This window comes from Phalacrocorax aristotelis, chromosome 15, assembly GCF_949628215.1.
Source record: "Phalacrocorax aristotelis chromosome 15, bGulAri2.1, whole genome shotgun sequence".
NCBI lineage: Eukaryota > Metazoa > Chordata > Aves > Suliformes > Phalacrocoracidae > Phalacrocorax > Phalacrocorax aristotelis.
Window position 1 is genome coordinate 7,798,514 of NC_134290.1, and position 26,587 is coordinate 7,825,100.

Below are 26,587 nucleotides of genomic sequence, written 5' to 3' on the forward strand. Positions count from 1 at the left end.
TCCTCCTCGTTACTGCAATTTGAATTGAAGAGGGAGCTCAAGGTTGAATTACCGAACAGAACTCTGCCTGCATCTAATACAACCCATTGAACAAAACAATTTGCTGGACACAACGACTACCTTTCAGAAACTTAGAGCTCAACACCCCTGACTACACCACATGAACTTCTTGGTGGTCAGTCATCATTGCACACGTACTCGGGCAGACCTCAAACTATGTTGTGCTCTAAAAATACTACAAGGATTTATTTTGACAACTTCCCTACCCATCACAATAATACATATCGTATTCAAGGATCAGAAGAATCAGCAAGAAATTAGCAGACAGATGGCACTGAGCAAGGCCACTGATGTCCAACAACTCCAGCAGTGTGTAGAAGTAAAACAAATAAACAGCAGAAGAGATGCAACTTTTCAGTAACTCAAAACAGTAGCTCTGAAAATGGATTTTCATTATAATATTTTTTGATTAAGAGTTACAGCTTCTTCAGGTATGTCTACCTGATGAAAAATATCTTAGCTCCCCAAGATAGATTAAATAACACAAAGCCTGGCAACTAACCCCACCAGCTCTGGTTACTCCTGTTTATTTATAAATAGAGAGAACTGATAAACATCTCCTTAGTAGCCTTCAGCTGCAACATCAACATAGAAAGTGACAAAAGGCACTGAGGTGTTTTTCCCTTACAATTTCTTTTTTTTTTAATATATATTCAACATCATGAATGTCACAACTGTCCTTCTAATATTTTCTTGCAACATACCAGGAGACAGTGCACTAATGAAAACGCTTAAGAAATACTTCAAGGCCTCTAAAAGAGCATATACACACAGAAAATGTAACATACATGTTCTGTACAAACTATAACTGCACAATATTAGACATAATCTCAGTGATCTTCTGGACTGATCGAAAACTTTGTTTTGGTTTGTCATTTTTTTTCCTGACCAGATATATGTGAAAGCAAAAGCTTTCAAGAGATCTCTTTCAGACTTCTCATGCTGGCAAACCATAAAGAACACCCACCCCCTCATCATACGGAAGTCTGACATATATCACCCTGATATTTTTATGTGCAATTTAAAGAAAGCTTGCCTCTTAAAAATCTAGCTAATCAAATAAAAAGAAAAGCCACTTAAGAAATGTCTACACTTCCATGTTTTACAATACTACAGTCTTCAACAGGTAAAGATTTTTAAGAAAATCCCCAGTTCTTCAAGAATTATTTCTCTCCCAGTTGCAAAAGAATTACAGTAGGCAATCTCACTACTGATCAAAATGCATACAAGGTAAGGATTGTAAAATTAAACTCTAAACGAGGAAGGCCGATTCTTTGCTACAGTTTGACAATGCGCTAGCAAACAGCTAACAAAAAGGTTTAAAGTGTCTGATTACATGCTGAATTTACTGCTGAAAAAATTGCTAGATTAACACAGACAATACCACAAACAAATGAAAGCTGGTATTTTATTAGTAAGCAAGAAATTAAAACATTAAGTAGTTAGGTTCAAAGTAATATAGTATCTATTCATAGAGGCTTCAAAAATCAAAGTCATCTTTTATAAATGTGAAAATATCAGACAAACAGCAGCCACTGTGCAGAAGTAACCCTCCAAAGCTGGCCGTCTAGGAGAGTAAGAGCAGCCTGTTAAAGAGAGCTTTTCATTGAAGAGGGCCCTAAGGGCTGTTTGAAGAGGAAGTGCTCACTGAGAAGGGCAAAAGCTATTAACACAGTTGAATTAAAAATAAGTAAGGAATTATAAAAATACACACTGCCAAAGCCATTAGTACTGGCCATTTTACTTAAGTAGCAGGCAGCAGCTCTAGCTAGTAGCAGGGGAAGGAGTGTTTCTGAAAGCAGCTGCCTCCAGAGCCCGAGGATAGCTTTTAAACAGGTGGGGAAGAATATTTCTAATACGCAGTGTGCAAAACTACAACACCTATGGTTAGACATAAACAAGGAATAAATTCCACTTACTAAGAGGGTTTTCTGAGGCACATTTAAGTAGTCTGCAGTCTCCTCATTTTGAGTATTAAAACAGCCTTTCTCACCCAAAATAAAACCCAAGTTTAATGTTACTATTCAGAAAGATCAGAAAGAGACTGCAAAGCAAAACCATCGCTACACATTAACAGTCTATGGATTTTTGAAAACAGTTAAAAACGTCCAAGTGGGTAAGCGCAGTTACATTAAAGAGTACACTTACCCACAAATACTGCAGCAACTTCAGCAAACGTGGACAGTAATAATACTCCATCTTCCAAAGACAAAGTTAACGCAAAACCATTCCCATTAGATTCAGCCTCCTCACTCTTGCCTGCCTCCAGCGGAAGTTAAAAGCGGATCGGAGCAATTAAAAGCAGCATGAATAATGTACGGTGTCTGTTCATCCAGCCCCACGTCACCACGCTGAGGTCTGTGCCTTTAACAGATGCTGTGGCTACTTATAAGCAGTAGCTGAGCTACCAGCACCATGTGACTTAACCACTTGTTATTTAGCATCTAACTGCTCAGACTTCTCCCATCGCGGTAATCCGTAATGTGTTAGTCTAGAATTAATAATAGTACTTTGGGTTTCACACTAAAAAGCCCTTCATCTGGAAGGAAAGAGAAGCTTCTAAACCCACTCTGTTTTGCAGGCTGGGTTATGAAACGCTGCTAATGCCACCGCAGTTGTTGGGGTTGCTCGCTGACCTTATTTTTCAGTAATGCACAAGAAAAAGAAAGAAAAGACATATGAAAGAAAAGCTCCTGCTTTTAATATAAAAATTGTCTTTTGTGAATGAGAAAAAAGGCACCACAAAGTGTCTTTTTATATACCACTGGAATGTTCCCAGCAAACGAATACTACCAAAAAAGGAAGAAAGCCTGGGCAAACCAAGTTATTAACCAACACTCGGTCATCCTCCTCTGGGCTGTTTTTATAAATAGGAAGCAGAGCTAAATGACGAAATGATAGTAAGTATTTTGTGATGAGCAAAAATAGGAATGGTAACATTTCTATCTGTTCCTACTTTTTTGACCTGTGTCCTATCTTTGATGGGAAAGGGAAAGACAAGTGGCAGGAGCCAGTCCAGGGAGGTCCCCGACCATCTTTGCCCCCCAACCCAGCACTCATCAGGGTCTCACCTTTCCCGGGGGGGACAACACAGAGGTGACACAAAACAGCTTCCAGGATTCTGCAATCTCCTTTGCAATTTGGTTCTGGATGTTTAAGAAAAATACCCCCTACTTTTCTAATGGCCACCTAATAAGATCTTGTACAGATGCCAAATTCTTTTGATTTTCTTCCAGGCTGATTCAGTTTTTAGGCTAACAAAACAATTTACACATGATGGTTTTTTCACTACATCTGTTTCCATCTGGGAAGGGGTGAAGCTGCAACGTTAGAGGCTTTATACAGTCAGAAGATGAGATGGCTCGCTTTTCAATGGGCAGGAAAGAGACCCGTCACAGCCAGAACTGGGAAAACTCGTGTTCTGTGACAAGCCAAACTATAAATTCAGCTACACATGTTTATAAAATATTTATCTTTCCCTTGCAGTTCATTTCCAAAATATTTTTTAAGAGTCAGCTCATTATTTTCTTAAACAAATCCTTCTCCACCCACACATCACAGTCTCTAAGTGCATCTTTATATGGATACCATTATGGATACCAGATTTTCCTCACCAAAGGACAAAAAATCCTGAAGTTTAATATAAAGTAAATAATATATAACCAGAAGCTTCAAAATAATTCATGCCTCCACACTAGTACCAGTGTGCTCCATTTTAATTACACAAAACAGCAATTTTGGTTATAAACCATAGTTGCATTAAAACTGCTCTGTTTCCAGATGAAGGCACAGTCCCTTCAGCCCGCTAGAGCAAGCGCAGTCACTTTTATCTGGGGGATGAGTCGCATCACACATTCCTCAGTTTTTAATTCGTAAGACTCCTATCAGTCTGGATGACTTAATCAGGAATTGAGGTCTGTGACCAAACATCAGAGGATTAAAGATGTGTGTCAGCTGCGATGGAATCATCACAATTTATAATAGACAATACTTGAAAACATCTTCTGAAATTCAAGTGGTTTACCATAGCACATTGCAGCTGTAGTGCCTTCTAAGGGAGCAGAGTCCATAAAAACCCTAAATCTTAAAACAGGCTACAGAGAGCAGTTTTATTTCACAGATAGTTACAACAGAGGCTCACAGTCCCTCAAACTGCACTCGGGGTCTAAAGAAGACCCCTACAACAGTCTCAGGCACTAAGCCGTGCAGATGAGCTCTCTGCCTGCTAGAGAGTCAGAGATTGGCAGCTAATTCTGTGAGCTAAAAAACCCAGTTGTCCAGAGCAAACATAAGAACCACTTTATTTTTATAGCTATACCTGCGATGCAGGCAGGGCTAAAGCACAACATACAGAGTAGCTGACTTCACGAAGGAGTAAGTATTTTTAAATGGGCAGGGAAAAGTTTTGTCTTCGACACTGTTAGCCCTAGCGAAGCAAACAGGCAATTATTTATTCACCTAAGTGCTATTCTTTTCCTTGATTCTCTGTTAGGCGAATGCCTTTAAACCTGAAGCTACTTCCTTCTTTACAAGAATCAGGCTACATCAAAGAGTGAAGAGGGAAAGGAAAAAACCTTGTGTTGGACTGGAACCTTTAAGCACTAAGCTACAATTAACAGTAATATTTATAACACAGTCACCTGTCAAAAAATTACTAGCAACGAAGTCATAAACTTATTCTAACCTCCAAAAAAAACCAGAAAGGCCAAAATATTCACACAGAAATCATAAATTAGAAGAATTTGCCTTGCTGTTCACCTGTACCTTTGTCACACTGCTACCCAGCTGACTCCAGCTGCACAAGTCACTTTCTGAACATCTCAACAAAATGCAGCCAAGAGGACACTAAAACATCCAGCTACACAGTAGCAGGAGTAGTTTTGTAGATCAAAACATGTTCTCCAGTACAAGACATGTAATGCTACTGACCTCAAAGAGAAATATAGTCTAAAGAACAGTCTTCAAAGATCTTCCCAGTTTGAACATTTTAAACCATGACACCTTCACAGTCTCAAAGACCATCACATTAAAATGCAGACTTTATCATCCCCTATCCTGGAACAGCCCAAATAAATAAGAGGGCAGATCCAAACTGTGATATTTCCATTATTCATGGGGAGAGAAACCATCTTTTCAGGTTGTAGAACACTTTTTTTTTTAAATACATAGAGACCCAATTCTTCCTCGAAGCCCAGCATATAAACCACTGGCAGTATGATATGTTCACAGTCATCAATTCACCACAATCTTCGAAGGTGGGGAAGTCTGGAAGCTACTCCTGTAATTACAGAGCACTTTTCCTTTCCAGGAGGAACATCACCTCTTCAAATGTCATGATGCTTTACCAGCTTTGTAATCCTTAGAGCACTAAAGCTTTTCTTTGTAAGAGACACAGAAAAGAACCACCCCAAGTAAAAACACAGATGATGACAGTCTAACAATGATACTGGAATCTTTATACAAGCCTTACTCTGGTTTTAAGCAATACAAACTCAAACTAGCTAGATGATTGTTAAATCTCTAGAGTACCATCCTTCGCAATTTCAACTACCAATCCCATATCATCAATTGTATATTGTAATGGTTCAATTTCAGAGAAGTCCTACATATTGTTTCGAAAAATAACCTAATTGGAAATAGCTTCCCTAGAATATAATAAAAAAGAAATGACTTCTCCAGCAGTAAAATTATATTATTGCACTTTGCTTCCGTCTAGAATTGTGTTCATCCTCAAGAATCCCTATTAATCTCAGTTGGTTTGCCAAATATAAAGACTACAGGACAGTTCGCTCCACTACCTTAGTACCAAATGTGAATGAAAGTGAATCTTTTATTCTACAATAAAAGTAGCAACTTGTCACTTCGAGCCTACAGTCTCATTAGAAAGAGAACAACATCTTGAGTGATCAGTGACAGGTACCATAGCACATTTTTTTGTCACAAGGAAAAGCAAGTAACTTCACAACTAAACAGACAGACTAGAAACTGTTCAAGCAAAAGAGCAGCAGTTTTGTTTCCTTCTAACCCTCTTTCAAAGGTACAGAAGGTACAAAACACAGACTGCATACAAATTCAGAGGAAATATGTCACTTAACTGTGATTCTCCTGCGGATCTATCTTGACCTCTCGCACCCCTCAAACTCAAACACAACTACAATGCGTCTCTCCACCAGAGGGAAGTATTGAAACACACTGATGAGAACGGCGACTGCACAGCAAAAGTCTTTGTATTTTCTCCAAATGAAAACAAAGGTATTAACCTTGGTGCCCGAAGAAATGGTTCAGTTTCCCATAATCTTCTGCGGTATCTATGTGGGGCTTTGGAAAACGTGGAAGTATGGCAAGTTTTCCACCTCTCAAATGCATGTAAAAATCACTTCTCTGCGTTTGCTCACTCACAATTCATATGCACGAAGGCCAGACTGCCCTTTTTGCTACCATGGCACTGCAGAACAACAAATACACCATGATTAGGCTTTTCAAAGCAATACAAAGGAGTAAAGCACTTGGATCCTACTGAATTCCAGTGGATGCTGGACATGTAAGTTTCCTCTTTTAGTGGGGCTGACAGCCTTCCTTTGCCGTTTCAGGCTACACTTGATGAAGTCAAAGCTTTATTTTGAGTAACCTCACACTGCCACATTAAAGAATAACAATCGTATTTAACCGAGTCCACTACGTGAATACTTCAATTATCCCAGTATTATTTCTGACAGCACTTTTCTCCCACATATTCTACCTCGTCAACGACATCTTTATATATTTGTACTGTAAGCTGATGGCATATAACAACTCCCAGGGATTGAATTATAATTGCCAATTCTGTAAATAACCCAAACTCCCCCCAATATGAACATTCAACCTGAAGTCCATACTAAGAATGGGAAAGACAAGGGGATATCAGCCCTTGGATACCTTCCATGAAGTTTTAAGACTAGAATTGGAACAATATGAGCCTGTTTCCAAAACTCCTATTAGAAAACTTGTTTACAAAATCCTTATAGGTTTGGGTCTTTTCTTCTTTTTCACTACAAGAGAAAAAAGAACTCCTTCAGTTCCTTTCTTTCTTTTATCTTTTTGCCTATCCTCTATTACAGGGCCGTAAATAGCAGTATGAGCAATTACAAAAGCAGTATCTCTGCAGAGTGCGATACATTCAGTCACCACACGAGTGTGCTAGCAGACTAAGAGGACAGATGAGATGTGACCTTGGGGCAGTTAGTAAGGTAACATCTTCCAGTCACCCCTTTACCATACAAGTGGAAGACTTTTGAAAAGATGGGTGACATCCAGATTTTCAAAGACTGCAAACATGTAAGTGCAGAGTTACAAAAGAGTGCACTCTGACTTGACTACAGTGTTATTCCAGTGTATCAAATCTGTTTCTAAAAAAAAAAACCCAAACAAAAAAAACCCACAACCAAAATAAAACCCACAGCACTTGCAGTGGTTCAAAACAAGTTCTTCCAGTAAGGAAGGATTTCAGTGGCAGCAGCAGTGTCTCTCAAAATTGTAGACTCCTGTGCTGTTGGCATGGTTTTCAGATCCTTTATTTTCCACAGAAAATATCGGTATACCATTTATTATATAAATTTTGGAAGATCCAGATCTTTGCTTTGTATTCCAGAACACCATCTGGACATAGGATGTTATTTCCCAACGTAAGATTCATCTGTGGGCTAAACTCAAGACATTCTTCTGCAACTTAGAAGAATATCACCCAACAATTTTAAGTGGGAATTTACCCCAAAAAGTATGCCTATTAGAGACAAATCAGACTACCAGAATGTCAGGTGTGATTCTTTGCATAAATAGTCCTCTGTGAGTTGCCTGCAGAAAGAAAATTAAACCCATCGTTTTTCAGGCTATGGCACGGTTCTATTTCTCTGCACAGTTTTCCAGAAAGGATTTTCTGGTATCTACACAATTTTCATTATCTAAGCTGAGAAAGAGACAAAACGCATAATGATCTAGAGCGATCTTAAGAGTTCAGGATGAAAATTATTTGCTTAGAAAAAAATGTGAACAAGATGCATGGGTAATGCTTTGTGTGTGAAGACTTGGCAGACACCAGTGTGGTGGCATCCCAGGGAGAAGCATTCTCTGCCAGTCAAACTCCACAGAAAGTGCATCTGTTCCTTTTGCTAAGGTGACACATACTTTCTTTCACAGCTATTTGCAAAAAGGAAAACAGTGCTAAATGGAATAAGCCAGGCTGCATCTCCCTTATCTCTCCCCGAGCCCCTGCCCAAGAACCTCCTCCAAAATAACATACCGTCCCATTATCTGCCCTTCTGTCCTTATGAAAACTGTGGTGGCTTCTCCGAGTAGAAACCAATGAAAACTCTGTTAAATCTGGTTTGTCAGAGCTCTGCTTGGTCCACTCTTTCCTAGAAACCTGTTAAAACAAAGTGATGTATTTTGTTACATATACATGCATACACATACATATGTATATGAAATGCCCTTTAGAAAAAAAAAGGGGAAGTTCAAAGCTGAAAACACAAAACGGAAAAACATTACAGCATCAACATCCAACTGGCTACGCATTAGTGCTTTAATGTGTCACTGTGTTAAGGGAATCACTTGCAGTTCACCGAAGACAATATCAGCAGTGAATTTTCATATACAAATGAGGGCCGTTCACCCAGTTAAAAAAAAAAAAATTGCTTCCTTCAGGGGTGAAAAAAAACCAAACAAACTCCAAGATCACTGTTGACAACTTATAAAATAAGCCCAAACTACTTATTTTAAAATAATTATAAAATTGCAGAGCTAACAACCTAACATCCTATGTTGACAGCATTCATAAAATAAAATGCACAGGTTTTAAATCTTTTTTGAGCTCTCCATGGAAACATCAACAAATATTTACACACTTGAAACAAAAACCTAGTCATCTAGTACAATACAAATTCCTCAAGAAAATACAACCCGAAAGGAAGTGAACTCTGTTGAAAAGTATGAAGCAAGTGAGCAGATACAAAGTCACAACTAACACTGAAAAGCGCTAGAGAGGCATAATAAAAGCTTCTCCTCGCTGTCAATATTATTTAAAGGAAACAGATACCATTTGGTAATACCTTTTTATCCTCATGGAAGAATGAGACTGACTGAGATGACAACTTGTGTTTCCACCCACTATCCGCAGTTTCCAATGGGAAGCTCTGCCTGGATCGGTACAGATCCTTTCTTCCCTTGTCTTCTTGCATGAGCGGTAGATTGTCTCTTCCCTGGCGGATCTTTTCTGAATAGGAGCGTCTTAAATCTGGGGGTGCGCTTCCTAAACCAGATGTATAGCTCTTCCAATCAGTTTTACTTTTCACATTGGAAGAGTCATTCTCACGTGTCGTCTTATTTGCATTGTCTTTGTTCCTTGTTAAAGAGCTCCTTGCTACATTTTTGCTCCAGTCACCTTCTGGCGACACCTCCAAAAATTGTTCTTTGGTGACCAACTTCTTCTGTAAGAGGCCATCATCTGCTTTTATGGATAGCTTGGAAGCAAAATTAACTTCCACTGTACCAATTACATTTAGAGGCTGTACCTTATCAATTACAGATTTTGAACTTTGATTCCTGGAAGTCAAGTTCACTTCTTCATCCTCATCAACAATGAAAGTTTTCTTCCTAGTGAAATCTACAGGTGAATTTACAAACTTATCTGAAAAAAAGCTGCTGGGATTTCCCCAGTAAGGAGGGCTGATCTTTCTGTCTTTGGACTTTTGTTTATCAAATTCAGGGCTACGTGATTCCAGTTTCTCTTTGCTCTTTTCATTTAGAATTAATTTCTCTGATCTCTGGTACTCTTCTGCACAGTCACCTTGTTTGTTATTAACAGAATAGCGATCTGATCCCTTCCGCTCTTTCCAGCTATAGGAAGAGGTCATCCTATCTGACGCATTTCTTTTGTTCTTTGATTTCTCCCTACTAAATGAACTGTAATCTTCAGAGAGCTTATCTCGAACATTACTGGCCTTCACCGACTCGTCTTTATATTCTGCCATAAGCGCATCAATATCGAGAATTTGGGATCTGTAACCATCCTCAGCCTTCCTCCCAGATAAATCACAATTATTTTCACTCCTTTTCTGGGGGACTAGTTCACTGTCTTTATGGAACTGTCCAAAATGCAGGGGGGATCTGGGTTCATGATAAGAGAACGTTCTTCTGCTACTTGTGATATCAGTTTGAGCTGTATTTTCCAGATCCTGTTTTAACAGGAAAGCATCAACATCTATAATCTTCTCTTTAGAATGATCTGATACTCTTCCATGATACTGCTGATTATCTTTCCTGGATACATGAAAATTACCAGATGCAATATTTTTGGAGAAAATATCATCTTTGCCTTCTTCCTTGACCCAATCCTTGTTAATATGCACTTCCCAGGAGTCTTCTCTACAGTTTGTACTCATTAAATTTTTATTTGGTTGCTGCAATAAAGGTTTGGACCTTCCAGGAAAAACAGGGTCTAGATTAATTGTCGCTCCTTCACTTGAGCTAGAAATTGTATTAGTTTCACTGGCACTAGGACTGCCAACAAAGCTTTTCTTTTTTTTGTTACCAGGAATCTGATAAGTCACTGCAAAATAAGTTGCCTTTGGCTCAAAGGCAGAACTCTGATTTTTCAAGTAAATATCAGGACTGCCAAGAACAGTTTGGTTTGCCTCATTCCCTTCCACCCCTTCTTTACTTTTTTTGCTTCTCTTTTTAACTGAGCCTTCATCCAATTGCAATGAATCTGTACGACTCAGCCTTTTGATATTTTCAGGAGTAAGCCAGACAACTTCTTCTGTCTTGAGAGAATCCTGAGGCAAGGTCCTCCTTCTCCACCTTTCAGAAATCTTCAAGTCAGAAACGCTACTTTTGCTTCTCCTGACTTTTTCTTCTGGATCTATTACTCTGATTTTTTCACTGTTTTCACGAGCTGTACTATCTAAGTTAAAGTCTTGTTCTTTGCAATTTAAGTCTAGGCTTTTTCTTAAACCAAAGGCCCTCGATTCCTCTTTATTAATGGTTAGTACTTTAGTATCAGGATGGTAGCTACTGGAAGATTTACAAAATTGTCCACTTGAAAGCACTGAAGATGACTGGGCCCCGTGTTTATTTACACTTGTTGAAGTAACATCATGATCAAAGTTCGTTCTGAATTCATAGCTGTCTGTCCCACCTGGTCTAAAACTCCTTTTGTCAGACAAGCATCTCATCATATCAGACCTCTCTGTTTTATCCATGGAAGACACTTCACTTTTATTTTTAATTTCAGAGTGTAGTTGGTTTACTTTTTCATTTATTCCCAAACATCTACTTTTGTTTGTAGAATAAGGTGTTTTCTCAGCTATTAATATCAGATCAGTTTCAGTTTTATCAGAGTCTTTTTTCTGTTCAGGTAAAGTGCATTCACTGGAGAAAAAGTCATTAGGGTCTCTCAACACAGACTTGCTTGTAAAAACCTTTGTGTCTCTAGCTTCTGTAATAACGTTATCTTCTTTCAAGTAGAGAGTTTTACCATTTGCCCTAGCCGACTGACCAGTGTGTAAAACATCTTCATTGTTTTTATTCTCTTTTACAGATGATTTTCTAGTTCTGAGTGTCATGGCCTTTTTTTCAGGAGCCATTGTAATGGCTTCACTAAGGGCTCTTTCACCACATGTCTGGAAGATTTCATATCTCGGCTCTATTCTTTGGTAAATTAGAGAGTCTTCTGCATTTTTAGGAGTGGGTTTTTCACTTTTCTCAACCAAAGATTTTTCTAAGACAAATCCCGGAGTCATTTTCTTATCTTCACTTGAATAAGCTGGTTTTCCACTTTTTTCTACATCTGCTATATGTTTCGATGAATCAGATTGTTTGTGATACTCCTTTATACTAGTGGTTTCCTCCACTTCTCCCATCCACGATCGTCTGCTGTGCCCCAAAGTTACCACATCATGCTTTGCCTCAAGCTCATTATTCATTTTCAGTGTAGAATCAGTGCCGGGATGATCAGCAGCAATGTTACGCCTCTGAACATTATGGTCAAACATGGTGGCTCGGACAGTTTTAACATAGGTCTTTTCCATAAGTGTGGTTGGTTTTAATTTTTTTTCCAAGTTGCTTGTGAATGAGACAGGATTTTCACTTTGCTGAGAAAAATGCTGACCATCTCCAAGGAAGCTTCCTTTCCTCTCTATCTGATCAGGTTTATTTGTTATTTTTAAAATCTGCCGGGGTTTCCAAGGGTTCCCAGTAGCATGTCCTTCAGAGAAATCTGTGCCATGTGCAACCTTGATCTCCTTACTCTGGAACAAGAAAATCCAACAGTTAGGACAGTTTATTTAAAACATGTGTAATAAGGTTTATTTTAAAACTTAACTTACACCTACTCTGTGCAACACAGACTGCACAAGTTAAACACACCCACGTTTTCCAAACACAAAATCCACCAAGACTAAGGTAATCTAAGCAAATGTGTACCTCCAGCTCCTGAATTTTGTTTATAACAGAATTATCTCAGCTTGATTTTTACTTTTCATACATTTTTCCTTTTTTGTATGAAGGTGTTGATACATGAGTTATACATAACTGAGTTCCTCAGCTCACATTCTACAGGAGATTTTAATCTGCAGTGAATGTATACCAACATCATAGACCAGAGAAGGCAACACATGCAAAAATAGTACAAGACTTCAGCAGGTTCATAACCTCAGCTACCACAGAAACACTTATGAACATTTATGTTGCAAGCCCTAGAGAAATTCAAGTTCAAAAGCAAAGCATAGAACAGCACTACAGGGATGTCAGCACCTTCAGAAATCGTCTAAACTCCTGGGAGACACCAAATATACTGTATTTTGTCAAAACTGTCTCTTCAAATATAGATGTTTACTAACTAAATAGTTACACGGTCAGTAACTGCAAGGAACATGAAGATCTGAGTAAATATGACAGCTGGAGCTGCTCAGCTAGGACAAATGTTAAGGCTGAGCTGAAGTAAAAAGAGAAAGCGGGAATTAACATTTATTGCCAATTCTTTACTATTATCTACCTGCAGGAAATACAACCAGCATCCTGAAACTTAGTTTTAATAGCATTCATTGAAAAAGCACAGCATGCCAATAATAAACAGAATCAAAGAATAATCCCTGGTCCTACGATAGTTCAATCTTTTTTTCAAGTTTTAAAATTTAAAACTTGGAATCATCTTAAGAATCGCAAAACAAAAAAAAAGCTGAAGAATATCAGAAAATTAACACTAAAGACATTTATAAAAAGAGTTTTAAATCTGATCTATATTCTTCTAGGAATTCAAACGAACTTTTTTAATCCTACTTTATTGTCTGATTCTGAAAACAGCACTTCCATAAATGGAAGATTTTCTTTTTAAAACATTGATCATCTTTAAAATTATATTCAACATAGAAACTTAGTATCTAGCTACTAGTTTCCTTACTATATATTCCTATCTTAAGCCTAGACAGGAAAAAAAGCACAGCCATGAGAACTTACAAGAAATACCTTTAAAACTACATTAAATCTCCAATACTAAGAAGCATCAGCAGAGAAGTTGTTTTGCAACACTGAAGTGTTGCTTAGAAACAAAGACAGCCTAACAGCTTTTTCAGCAAATCAGAACTTTCTGTATAATACTTCATTGTCAAAACTTCCAAGTTAAATGTTATTTAGAAGATTGACATGAAACACAGCATGTTTTTAATAGAGTTGTGACTTAGATGTAGAAATGCACTACACTAATGCTACGCTTAGAGAAAATAAAGTACAATCACTACACAAAACCACAACAGCCATAGTCAATTCACTATGGGTTTTCACATATTAAAAGTCCATTTAATATAGTATATTAAATACTTTCCGCTCTATACCACTGCAAGCAAATAATAGCACGCATATTTAACTTTTAAAAATTCAACAGACGTGATACTCCCATACTTTATCAGCGTATCCTAAAGATAGGTTTACTTGTGTAAACCTATTAGGATTATGTCATTCTTAATACTCTTGATACCCATTTTCAAGTCACTGATTGATAAAGACACACGGGGGACAGAACAGTGCAATGCCTACTTGCATCCCAATTGCCTAATGCAAACCTAGCTGGAGACCACATCAGCTGATGCCATTTTCTTACTGTTTGATTTTCTTGCATTTCATTGATAGAGTCATTTCTAGTTTCAGCAGGTTTCTCAGGCTTTGCTTCACTGCTTGATGTTGGACTTGAAAACCTAAGACAAAAGACTTGGTTATTTCTTTTAGTCCAGTTAGTTAGCTGGTACACTTCCTACCAAAGCAGACTGGTAGAAATTGTCCAATAAATTATATTCTTTAAAGGAGAAACATCACTATTTCATAGTAAGTAATTATATTTGGTGGTTTAACTGTATCTAGACCAAAGGATTGCTGTTTCTTGAAAAACGGTTAGTTATGCAGCTTATTGTATAGTGTAAGATTTAGAGATACATAACGAGGCACAGTGAAAGAGATACTATTACTCCCATGCCTCAGTTAAATTTATTTATTTTGATCACAACATTAAAAGTCCATGGTTGGCTGAAAAATTCTACTGTTCCACTGTTCATAAAACAGGTCCTGTTAGCCAAACATCTGCTGCATTCATTATGCGAAGCACACTTCCTTTACACTACCAAAAATCATCGTCCTTCTTTCCTTATCCCTTTGTCAACACATACCGAACATGAACTATCCAGACTAGTACCAGGCCCTGCAGTACGGCCCCAGACAGTACTGCAAAGCGCACAAAGCACTCTCTCGTTTATGTCACAAAAAAACATTTTATGATTTTGAATAATCGATTACCCAACTTTGTACTGAGACAATACACTTTATCTTAGACTAAATCTGAACAAGTTTTTTTTTATTGGGTATGTAAAACTTAGCAGATCTCATATTACTCTAACAACGCTGCTCACTGCCACAGCTTAGGCAGATGATCTTGAGGCATATGACAGCGAAATAAGATTTCTGTCTGTCTGAAAACCTGACAGATGCTCCATACCACTGTCAAAGACATAGTAACCATTCTTTTGCTTTCTCACACATATATAAGGTTGCTGTCTACAATGCTCACCTCAAGGTTTCAAAATGCATGAAATTTTAACAATGGTCACAGTAACATGCAAAGGCCACAATATTGACAGCTTTTTATATTTTTCAGCTGTTGTCAGGGTATATTTCATAAAATTTTTTGTGGGTATGAAAAGGTGGGAAAGGGGCTCAAGAATAATATATAAAGAATAACTGCATTTAGTGGAACCAAAATGATCAGTTATTTTACTGTACTGAGAGAGCAAGTTTTAATGAATAAGAAGTAGTTAAGAGGATTAAATAAAATTTCTCTGCAACCTACATCTTCGTTAAGTCTGCAGAAAGCGGTCGTGATTGAAGTGACCTGCGTAGATTTCCTGGCTTAACATCACTGTTTTCCGTTGTCAGTTCTTTGATTCTCTGCTGGATGTTCACACATCTGTCTTCCCTCTCAGCAGCTGACTGGAGCATCTCTGTATCCATTGAGGTACTGGCATTTTCTGAAGTAAACAAACTAATGTGTTTTTTAACACTACCTCGTGTGATATTATTCTCTTTTTCTGAGGAAGCTGCAGGGCTTTCACAGCCTAGAAACATATATGTTTCCTTTTGATCCGGTCTTTTCCCCCCCTGATTAATTCTGCTTTCACTAGTGGTTTCATGGCTTCTTTCAGAACCGTGCAAGTTAGTTAGTATTTCTGGTTTTGCCTCAATTTGTTCACTTTTAGATTTAAGTTTCGTTTCCCATATGTATTTTCCATTATTTAGGATGCCAATGTCCTGAGTACTGTACTTCAAATTTGTTTTAGAAGAATTGCCTTTATTAAATTCTGGTTCTTCACTTTTTGGCCCCATTTCAGACTGATCGTGACAGTCCACATCAGTAAAAGAAATTATTGGTACATTCTCCTTGCTTTCTTGAGATGAACAAGTCTTCTTGCAAGAAAGATCTTTATGTTCAAACTTAGCTGTCAGGTCCATGGACAAAGGTCTTGGTTTTCTAATCCAAGACTTCTCTGTAGGAGATTTTTCCTCAGAAGCTTCCCCAGTGCGATGCTTTTGATCTCGTAATGATTCCAGAAAAATAGCAGATACTGGTCTATGTTTTGGCCTTTGCTGTACATCAATAGAGAAATCAACTTTACTGTTGATGCTATTTGCATCATCGTTTTTCTCTACTGGATGAACTTCATGAGCATCTTTTTTTTCACCACTTTTGAGGGAGTTCCAAGAGACTGGTCCAAGACTGGAGGAAAGCAATATCTGCCGGTGAAGAGACCCTTCAGGATTCCTGGATGTTTCAGATGGCTGAGATGGTTCCTCCAGCTTCATATTGCACTGAAGCTCTTTTGTTTGCGTAGTACTAAATACTCTGCGGTCATCGGCAGCCCTGTTTTCTTGGGCCATGCTTACCTTTGATTGCTCTGTGCCTGCTGTCTCAAAAAGAATGACAGTATTCGCACTGGGACCAGCATAGAAAGTCATGTTTGTGACTACTTCGCTGCCAACCTTATTTTCATTTTCAATTACTTTCTGATCTACTAACGGAGGAACATTTCCACTTAATATCTTAACAGATGATGCTTCTTCAGTGGCCTTTCTAATAAGACTACTTGATCTGAAAGCTGGAATTGGTGGTTTTACATTTGCAAAAGTATCTGAAGATTTATCTTTAGAAAAAGGCTTTGGGAAAAGTCTTGGCCTTGATCCTAGCGACGGCATTGTTGCAGATCTCAAAGTACTCCCAAATTTGTCCTTCTCATCAAGAGTTAATGACGCTGAAGCCTCCTTAGCCTTGTTACTTGCATCTGGAAGTACACTTACATACACACGCTGTGATTTATCCTCATTTCTGATTTCATTTAAGTCAGGTACTGTCGTCAAAGACGCCAAAGTAGAATTTATTTCTACTCTTGTTGCCATAGTTGTAACTACACATTCAACAGAATTGAAAAAATCCAACAAGGAAAAAGAATCTGAAAAAAAAAAAAGGAAAGAAAATGCAAGTATTGATATAGACTCAGCACGAACATCAAACAACATCATTCTAATTTAAATTCATAAGGTAGCTAACTCAGAGTAAGGTGCCTTTCAGATATGCTGTTTACATAGTGTATCACATAATGAAAGACATACTGTTCCTCCTTGTCTTAAAAAAACAGCAAGAAACACCATTATTCATTGATTAGGCCTAACAACCAAAGAATACATCACAAAACCTGGAAGAACACCTGCACAGCACTGAGTTCCCATTAGTAGAGTAAATTTCCAGGGTTGAGATACTTAAAAAATAAAGAAAATTTTTTTTTTAAGCAGACATCTCATTGTTGACATACAAACATCAACTCCTTTTTACAATATAAATAGCTGGCCAGATGCATTGAGTACGTACTTTCAAACTAACAAAAATATCAAGATTGGTGTGAAAGTGTTATTTGTTATCTATTAGCTAAGGCCTTCAATTAAACAATGGAAATAAACACATATTCCACAAATCTCCAAAAACTTTGCTACCACTTACCATAATTTGCATTGTCTGCTGCAACCAATCTATACCACCTGATTTGCTTCTCATAGTGAAAACAAGACCTTGGTCACCAAGATTACATTAAGAACAGTGGTAACTGATCACTTCAGCAACACCGATCAGACCCCTCCTGCAAATAAACAAAGAGCATTCAGATTCAAGTATGGCACATACCCAGATCCACACAGGTAATACCACATGAGAAAAATCCTGAGCATTTTAAGGAAGAAAAGCTGACTCCCATTTTGAACTACAAAGCCACCTGATTTCATTGTATAAAGTAAAAGAATGTTTATTTTTCAGACAGTTATTAAAGAATCAACAAGAAATTATCACCTAAAGCCTAAAAGCTGGAACTGAGAGGTGAAGGGTAAATAACTTGGTCTGCACAACAGACAGACCAAATTTGAACATACTTTAAACCAATTTCAATGACTACCGTTTGCAAATTCAAGTGTTGTCAATCAATGGTTAAATACAGAGCTCTGTATTACTGTAATCTTGGTTACTGTAATTTACTTTCTATTGTAAATCTCCTTTCTGTGACAACAGTATGTGAAGGGCTACCTGAGAAGCTGACCTTCAAACTGCTGATTTTCAATCAAAATATGACTTCTACTGCAAAAAAGCAGTTTTTCCAGTATCTCACCAGCCAAGCCAGGAGATTAGCTTTGGCTTTCATTACATACTTACTGCAGAGATGAGGGAAAACCAGCAGTAATTAGAATTTCAGCAACAAGTAGTAATCTGAATTTTTCCCTAATAACATGTGTATTTAAACTTTGTAGCAGATGCATGTGGATATGTAAGGTTAGACGCATTATTATTTTTTTTCCTTTAAAACCTGTCATACTCTCTATTTTTAGGAAATTTATACTGTATTTCATAGTCTTTCGCTCAGGGGCTCAATTTTGTGTTGCCACCCTCTTGTCTACTTTTGGGCAGCCTTTGAAAGGGCAGTCTTTGGACTCCTCTTGCCTGGTCTATTTTGGTGTGTATTTACCCTACAGATATGCCTATTTGTAGATTCTGTAGAATATGGAGTCCCCTGCATGTGAATATTGAAGAAAAAAAACACACCACCAAACAGAACATTGCCTTCCTGAGTCTGCAGTCTGGAAGAATGGTTATTTCACCTTCAGCTTGAATAGGCTAACACCCCACTGGCACCAGAAGTTGGCCAGATTTATTTTTGTCCCTTGCATTTGTGCCTTCCTCTCCCAGGCAGGCTAATGAACTCTGCTCACCTTGCACGCTCCCTTTCATCTTTCAATCCACTTGAAATTCTGTCTCAACTATCTACATGCTATGCTAGTCCCCCTCGAGTCCATGACCTCTCCTTTCCAAAATAGTCACTAACCCAATCAGCTTATCAGAATCAATCTGACCCTTCCACAATCTCACAGATCTCAACAAAATCTTCCTCCCTCTTCCACTCTTTATTCTAAGAAAGACCATCAAAATCCGATGAAAATGCTCTCACTTTCCAAGGATGCAAAGGTTTTGTGAAAATCAGTTTTACTCTAAGTAGAATAGCGACACTTGCTGAAAAAAGGGCAACGCTAACAGGAAGTAGTGCAAAGCAAAAAATTAAGCTGTAAAAACAGCATCTGTCTTCAAGTGCTTGAGAACAGGGTTGCTCGTATCACCCCGTAGTTCTTTTTCTTTGGAAAAAGAAGGGGACACAGAGCCTCTTAAATGGAATAAAACTTGATCCTCAACAGAACGCAAGGCAGCGAGCATACAGTGTGGGACATAATCCTCGCTAACAGCGTACAATTCATTTCTCCAGCTAACCACAATTTACCCATTCTGATAATATTTCTTCTGTAGTTTTATTACACTACAACTTTACAGGATCCCCTTTTTTCTATGTGGTCTACTGAAGTCAGTTTTCAGGTTTAAAATCCTTATTACTCATATACCCTACAACAGGCGTGTGGTCCAAAACAGACAAGTATTCAAAAAAAAGAAAAAGACGGGGAAGGGGAGGAAACCACCCAATTTTGGAAATTATAAACCTCCTGGAACTTCAAAGCTGTACATTTGATAAAGAGGGATCATGTTATCGATGCCACATATACACTAGACATTGTGTCTCGGTTTTGAAATACACACCTTAGTTTTGATAAATGTACCTCCCTATAATAAAGCACTATCTAGTCAAGTTGGCAATGTACAAAATTTTCAGTAATTTCAAAAAAATCAGCTCTAAGCTAAATTGCAGGAGAATTTCAGATGCTATTAATACTTACTGTTACTCTGTAATTGTACTATTACAATTGTAAAACCCTCCTCATCAGCTAGAATACATTATTCCCTTCCCCTGACCCGCCTCTGCTTGGGGACAGTCGGCCAAGTTGCACGTGCTGCTGTGGCCGCGGAGCTGGCTGCGCTGTCCCACGCTGCCACTCTGCCCTCTACACACCCCCACTCCGTTCAGCAAAGCACCCAAACCACGTTAGCACCTTTTCTAGATGCTATTTCTCTTCGTGCTCCCTAAGCTTCAGTCACACTCCCCTCGGCTATTCTGGGTCACATGCTGCATGCACAAATAAAACATAAATGGCACTGAAATATCTTTTTAAATCCTTCCTGCTTTTAATGAAAAGAATGGCAAATGAAGGCCTGGCTCTTCCCCCACTGCTCTTCCTCCCCAGCTTCAAAACAACTGCAACTGTGATTTTTCCTGGGTCAAGCTGAACCAGTACAGGGTTTGAGATGCACACACACGCACCCCGCTCCAGGCTCGAAGAGTGTCTTAAATTCTTAATGTCTTGAGGTGTTGTTTGGACTTTTAATTAAACTATCTTTACAAAGATTACTAGCATTGCTCATTAGAATTCAAAACGCATTATTCACTTCACAGTGTTATTTTTGCAAAAATCATACAGGAAAGGATTTACCCAAAACACACCCTTTATATTTAGCATCTGCCTGCCCCGCCTTGCCCACCAGCGGCACACAGAACTATTATTTACATCAGTGGTAATTCCTTTAAACTTATTAAGACAACAGGAGCAGCAGCCTGCAGGTAATTTTTCCACCATGAATCACATGATTATTGCCAACCTCCTTGCTCATAAATAAGAATGTTTTAAGTGACACAAAGCAAAATAATCTATAATCTGCCCCTGAACCTCACAGCAGATAAACAAGTCCATCTGTCTTTTGAAAGGATGGAAAGCATAAAAATTCCTCATAGAAAATCTCTTATATTAGAAAAAAAAGATCCAGTTTATAAAATTGAAAATAACTAGAAAGCACGGCTCCAACAGTGAATATCAGTTTCTATTTATACTAAGAATACTCCCGTAGAAAACTGCCAACTAAACACAAGGTTTTCCTTCTCAGACATGACATTACCAGCAAATCTGCTACCAGTATAAAAATATTACTCCCTTAGTGCGTAAATACAGGAAGAGATTTGTATAACGACATATATTAGTAGCTTTTGAAAACACAGCTTTGCTGATGACTATATATTCATCTGTCCTGCAGGTTGTTACTGGTATAGCAAGCCACAAGAGCTACTAAAAGCAAATGCAGGCACCATACATGCTGCACAGACATGACACAAGATTTATTTCATTCCTTCTACAAAAGGCTTCCCCACTATCTTCAATGTGTCAGCTTTTTTAAAAAGTTTTTTTCTTTAATTTTTTTCCCTACTCTCCTCACTGACCATATATTGGCATCAGCCCACAGCAATTCATGTCAGTTATCCCAAGCAATCATCCTTCTGCTGCTTCCTACAACACTTGGAGAGCTCCTGATAGGATCTGCTCCGCTAATTCTTATTTAATTCAATCACTCACTGTGCATGTATGAAGAAAAAAAAAAAAAAAAACTTAACCTTGTGTGTGAACACTGTCAAGGACATAAGACTTACCATAGCACACTCCAAATGACATGAAAAGAAAAAAAAACCTCTTCTGAAACTTTTATAACTAAGTAGATCATGCAACTAACTCAGTAAAAAAAAAAGCTTTTTCTATTCTTGGATTTAAGCCTGATTCTCATTATTAGTACCGTCATTCACTGAAATGGGATCCATCAGTTGTATTTAAGATGACATACAGGGTGTCTCGAAAAGAAAATTAACAAAAATACTGTCATACTGGCTCTAATTTTAAAAATATTCCTGGATGAATTTATTCACAAAGTAGGAACAAGCAAGGAAATGCTTTTAAATTATCTTTTCCCAGATTCACAGTGAGTTCAGTAGAACAATGCACATGTTCTGCTCCTCAATAATCAAAATTAACAGGCTGAGAACTAAAAATACATATTCCAAATCTAGAAGACGGATACTTTGTGACCTGCAAAGCCCCATAGATCTTTAATACTAATATTCCAAAGCATTGCAGAATTCAAAATATTCTTTCTCCGTTCCCCATGTGCCAGCCAATTTGAAGCCTCTAGGTTTTTTTTAAAAAAAGGACAAAGTACTGTTCTTTTGGATATTATAGTCCAGTCCTGTCACAAGGATGAAATACTCCACTCTTGACATTTTCTGCCACTGCAGAGAAAGATTAGTATTTCATTAAATAAAGTGCCTATACTATAAATAGCAGCATTTACAAGCACTTGTAAATCTCTAATTGCTATTGCCAGTACAATTGCATAACTATAATCACTTGTTAGAGCTTCACTTAGCTCTAGATACGCACTAAAGAACAGAAATGTTTTCAGCTATCCTTTTGATTGTGCTGGCATCTCAGTACTAGAGTGAAAACTTTACACCTTATATTTTAAAACTCATTATTTCAATAATTCAAATATTCTAACACATGTTACAAGGTAAGATAGTTAAAAGGGTAACAAATTATAAAGCAGTACAAGCAAATAGCTTCAGTAATTCAAACTGGCCCCACACAGGCAATAACATTTACAGCAAACCAAAACTTGAACGTAAAATATGCTGGTTTGTCCATGTAATGGACAACATAAATCTAAGGCGACATTCCTGATGTAGCAGAACAACCAACAGATTGGGACAAGCATTCAAGGAAAACACACTAATTTATGTTAAAACAGGATTCACCAGCAAAACGCAACTGTCCATAACTGAGACAGAAATGCACTGTGACACGCAGCTGTGGCCAGAGGGAGTTGTCCTCCAAAGTTCCTTGAATTTGTGAGGCAAAGATGAATCTGGAGGGAATGACTTGTGAGAAAACTGTATGTAATTGTCTGCTTCCATGGCTGGCTGTCCTACAGAGTTTAATAACAATGCTTGTGCATCACCTATAGGAAGTAATCAAATGGGATTAATCTACAAAAATCACCACTAGCAAGCAGTAACATCCCTGGCCCTCGCCTGTCCAGCAGCATGTCTGCACTCTGTTCAGAAAAAAAAAGGTTATTTCTAGAAAATAGTTTCAGAATTTCACCTTTTGAAAATGTCCTGTTCAATTCTGGATTATCAGCCTGCTTGTTCTGCTGCTCTTCCCCCCATGCAGTGCCGATGGACATAGCACCCACCCCCCGTCCAACACAACACTCTTCTCTGTAGCGTTGAGTGGTTTTAAAGGAAGAAGCTGTGATTCTTCCCAGCGAAGAGTGTTCCCTCCAAACAACCACCACGATCATACTTTCGCCTTCACAGCCATCACATTTATTATCAATCCTCACCCATTTTTAGGGTTTTCAACTCAGAAAAGATCTCAGAAAAATTCTGCACTGTGAGTTTTGGGGGCAATAACCACCATTTTACAGACATTTAAGAGCAACTACTTCTCTGTCAAGGTAAACTTTGTTAAAACCAGAGTCTTAGCTAGGGTTTTTCCTCTCTGTACATCACTGCCAGTGTGTTCTCCTCAAGGGAGAGGTCCACCAAGAGTACACAGGCTGAAAAAGCACGTTAGGCATTTCCTCTGACCTGTACAACTACCTCATTACATCTCATTCTTCCTTAATTTCGTTCTCCACAAACCTCTCATTGACAGTTTCAGAGTAAACTCTTTTCCCTTCCAAGTTTCTCAGAGGGACTAATTTGTTTTGAAAGTCTCATGAGACCTAGCTAGAACAAACCATAATCAAAGGAAAAACGCTTTGAAATGCTGGTGAATCATCATTTTTTGGTACCAGATGCTGTGCATCCTCACCCTCCTGATTGAGTCAGCTTTTATTTCCAGCTAGCGTTCCCCATGAGGGACTCCACCTGGCTCATTAGTGGGTGGGTATTTTCAGAAAGTCCAATTCTTTCAGCCATTAAAATAGAGAACAAGAATAAAATCTTCATTTCTGCCAATGGAGGATGACATTCAGCAGGAACAACACGAATTACTGGATGAGGCTGAAGTCAGGCTAAGAGGATGTTTGTGCGGAAGGCTGGCATTCCCAGCAGGCCTCATAAAGCGCTGTTTTGTTTGCCCATGTCATCAAACATTAGCTCTTGTGGTTAGCTTCAACTCCTATTAATATTCTTTTAGGTTTCATCTTCATAAATGCGTTTCACCCACAAACAAGGCCTGAAAAAAAACCTCCCCCCCATTATATGCAGTTTAGCGTGAAAAAAAGACATTCCAGAAACAACTTATTGCATGCCAGATGAAATATTAATGACCAGGTCTGGCCATAAGGAAGAAAAATTGGCTACGGAACTGAAAAAAAGAAAAAGAAGTCAAACCAAGGCTCTTACAGGAAGATGTTCAGTTGTTTCAGGCAGAACTCTATTCTATATACAGTTTCTAAAGGTCAACAGGGTTACATCCCTAACACAACGGAGGGTGCATACTTTAATTTGCAACCTGGCAAATTTCTCCTCAAACCTTTTCAGAATCATTATAAAAGTTCCTCCTAGTCAATCTGTAGGAACGACGCAGTCGTCTTGTTGCCAGAAGCTTACTCGATTTTTAACTGTATTTGAAATAAATTTTGCTTAGAGTAAGGCTTTTTTTGTACAGATTCTGAAGAAACAGGATTAAATCCCTGGCTATGTCTTTTTGGTACTCTTATGCTGTGCATCACAAATATGATAAAATTAATCACATACTAATTTATTTATTCTTCCTTTGAGTGTATGGTCTCCATGACCTTGCTTTAGAACGGGTGAAATTTGGCTCACTGTTGTTTCAGAAATACATCAAGTAGCTACTGATGCCTCCAACCTCAAGCAGGCAGCACTTTCAACCTCCCCCTTCTAGCTGAAGCACGCAAAGGTGAGGCAGGGCTGCATTTTCTCTAGACGCTCCAGCTTTGAGTGTGAATGCTCTTATTTGGCAGGCACACCATGGACACAGCTGAAGGAGAGAAAGGAGATGGATGAGCCAGCTGTCTGCAGCATAGAAAGATATACAGAACTGAAAAAAACCTTTGGCATTCTTCCATTAAATACTCCCCTACAGAATACCATATATTCAATAGCATGTTTCAACAATAAAAGGAGCTTAGAGACCACCCACACCTGAAAATATTTACTGTAATTGCACGTACTTCTTGCCCTCTTGGCAGTAAGGGAAGACAAAGGACAACTGTCTCCTATCTCAGAGCTGACAGGACACAGATGCCACCACTGGATTTTCCATTTCGCTCACCACGCTTGCTGCCTTCAGAGGTACCAGCTGCTGCAAATGCTTTATTAGCAGCAATGATATTATTGGGACAGTTTCCTCCCAAAACACTGGTGAAAACTACACAGACGCTGACATTGAAACCATTTACTTCATGGAGCAAATGCAAAGTTAAAATACCTCTCAGAAAATCTCTGCAGTAACACACCTTGCTAAGCTTGCCCGCTAGTATGGAATCAAGCAAAGCTAATGAGAACTGCAAGGGAGCTTCCATGGGAGATGGGTCTGCTTCCGACCTGAAGTGGCATGCAAGTCAAAGTGTCAAGTGAAACAGATCTGTGGGCTTTGCTTTATTAAAAAAAAAAATCCACCTACTTGTTACAAAAATAGCCAAGTGCCTTCACAGAACTACTGCTTGCAAGCAAAGGCTATGAAGCCTTCAGAAATAAACCTGACACATCACCCTCTGCCCCCAGGAAGGAATCAGAGGGAACAGATCATTTCATATAAACTGAGCTTCTGAAGGTCACTATATTACAGAAATAGCATGATGTGAGAAGGTATTTCCTGCTTGCCTTTGTGTGTGGCAGGTGCTTTTGTGTCAGAAGGGACTGTAAGAAACGACAAAGCCCATAATCCTCTGATCTTCCTCTTCAAATTCTAACAGGATTTCCAGCACTGGAAAACACATTTGTCACCTGGTCCAGTAAACCTCCTTCAGAAAGCACAACCAGCTCGCATTGTTCTGTGATTGACTTGGAGTCTCCAGTACTAATTTATAAATGCTATGTCTTTTATACAGTTGCCCGATTGCTGAAAAAGGGATTAAGGTATTACCATGTGGAGAAAAGAATAAAGCAGTTTCATCAAGACTTTAAGAAAACCTGAGGCTACTGTCCTTGGAGCACTACCTTCAACACACTAGGAGATCACTTCAATAGTTTATAATTATCTGAAGAAAACCTGAACCCATAAAATGGAGGACAAAGGAAACAGAACGATGGGATAGAAGACCAGAAAGAATCATGACAGGTTCAAACATATATATATATATGCATGCACATCTCCAAGACAGAGCACCTGGGCAAAGCTAAACTGCGTGGTTTCCATAATGAAGACCGCTTTCCTCCTGTTTTAATCCTCAGGATTTGTTCTTACCATGAAGTTTCAAACCAACTGTCTCAGGCCACTACACAGCTACTGCCAACAGTTAAAGAGCAAAAACTGACCGACCCTGAGAAAATGTCTCCTGTATTAGTTTCACACCTGTACTTGTCTTGGAGGATAGATTCTGAGCTGCACAATCACTAGCTAAGAGACTCATTCACAAAAAGCACGTGCCACCTACAGATGAAATACTGAGAACAAACATGCTGTAATATATTATGCTGCTTTTAAAGTTTCATCTAGTTAAAAAGAAATCTGTCATTGCCTGTTCTTG

The 26,587-nt window shown here is 38.4% G+C and overlaps 1 protein-coding gene across 2 annotated transcripts in view; it reads right to left on the bottom strand.

The window, feature by feature from the left end:
- The window catches only part of KIAA1671 (KIAA1671 ortholog), an 87,251-nt gene that overhangs the window by 47,056 nt on the left and 13,608 nt on the right, over positions 1 to 26,587 (bottom strand). Inside the window, exons 2-6 of one of the 2 annotated variants that reach the window (XM_075110604.1) lie at positions 17,624 to 17,759; positions 15,425 to 17,078; positions 14,189 to 14,282; positions 9,144 to 12,341; positions 8,336 to 8,458 (exon numbers count right to left, since the gene is read on the bottom strand). In XM_075110604.1, coding sequence (XP_074966705.1) covers positions 8,336 to 8,458; positions 9,144 to 12,341; positions 14,189 to 14,282; positions 15,425 to 17,025 — 5,016 coding nt within the window. In that variant the 5' untranslated portion in view covers positions 17,026 to 17,078; positions 17,624 to 17,759. Of the gene's footprint in view, positions 1 to 2,208; positions 2,787 to 8,335; positions 8,459 to 9,143; positions 12,342 to 14,188; positions 14,283 to 15,424; positions 17,079 to 17,623; positions 17,760 to 26,587 lie in introns of those variants that run through there. The other variant, XM_075110607.1, reaches the window with a different exon arrangement.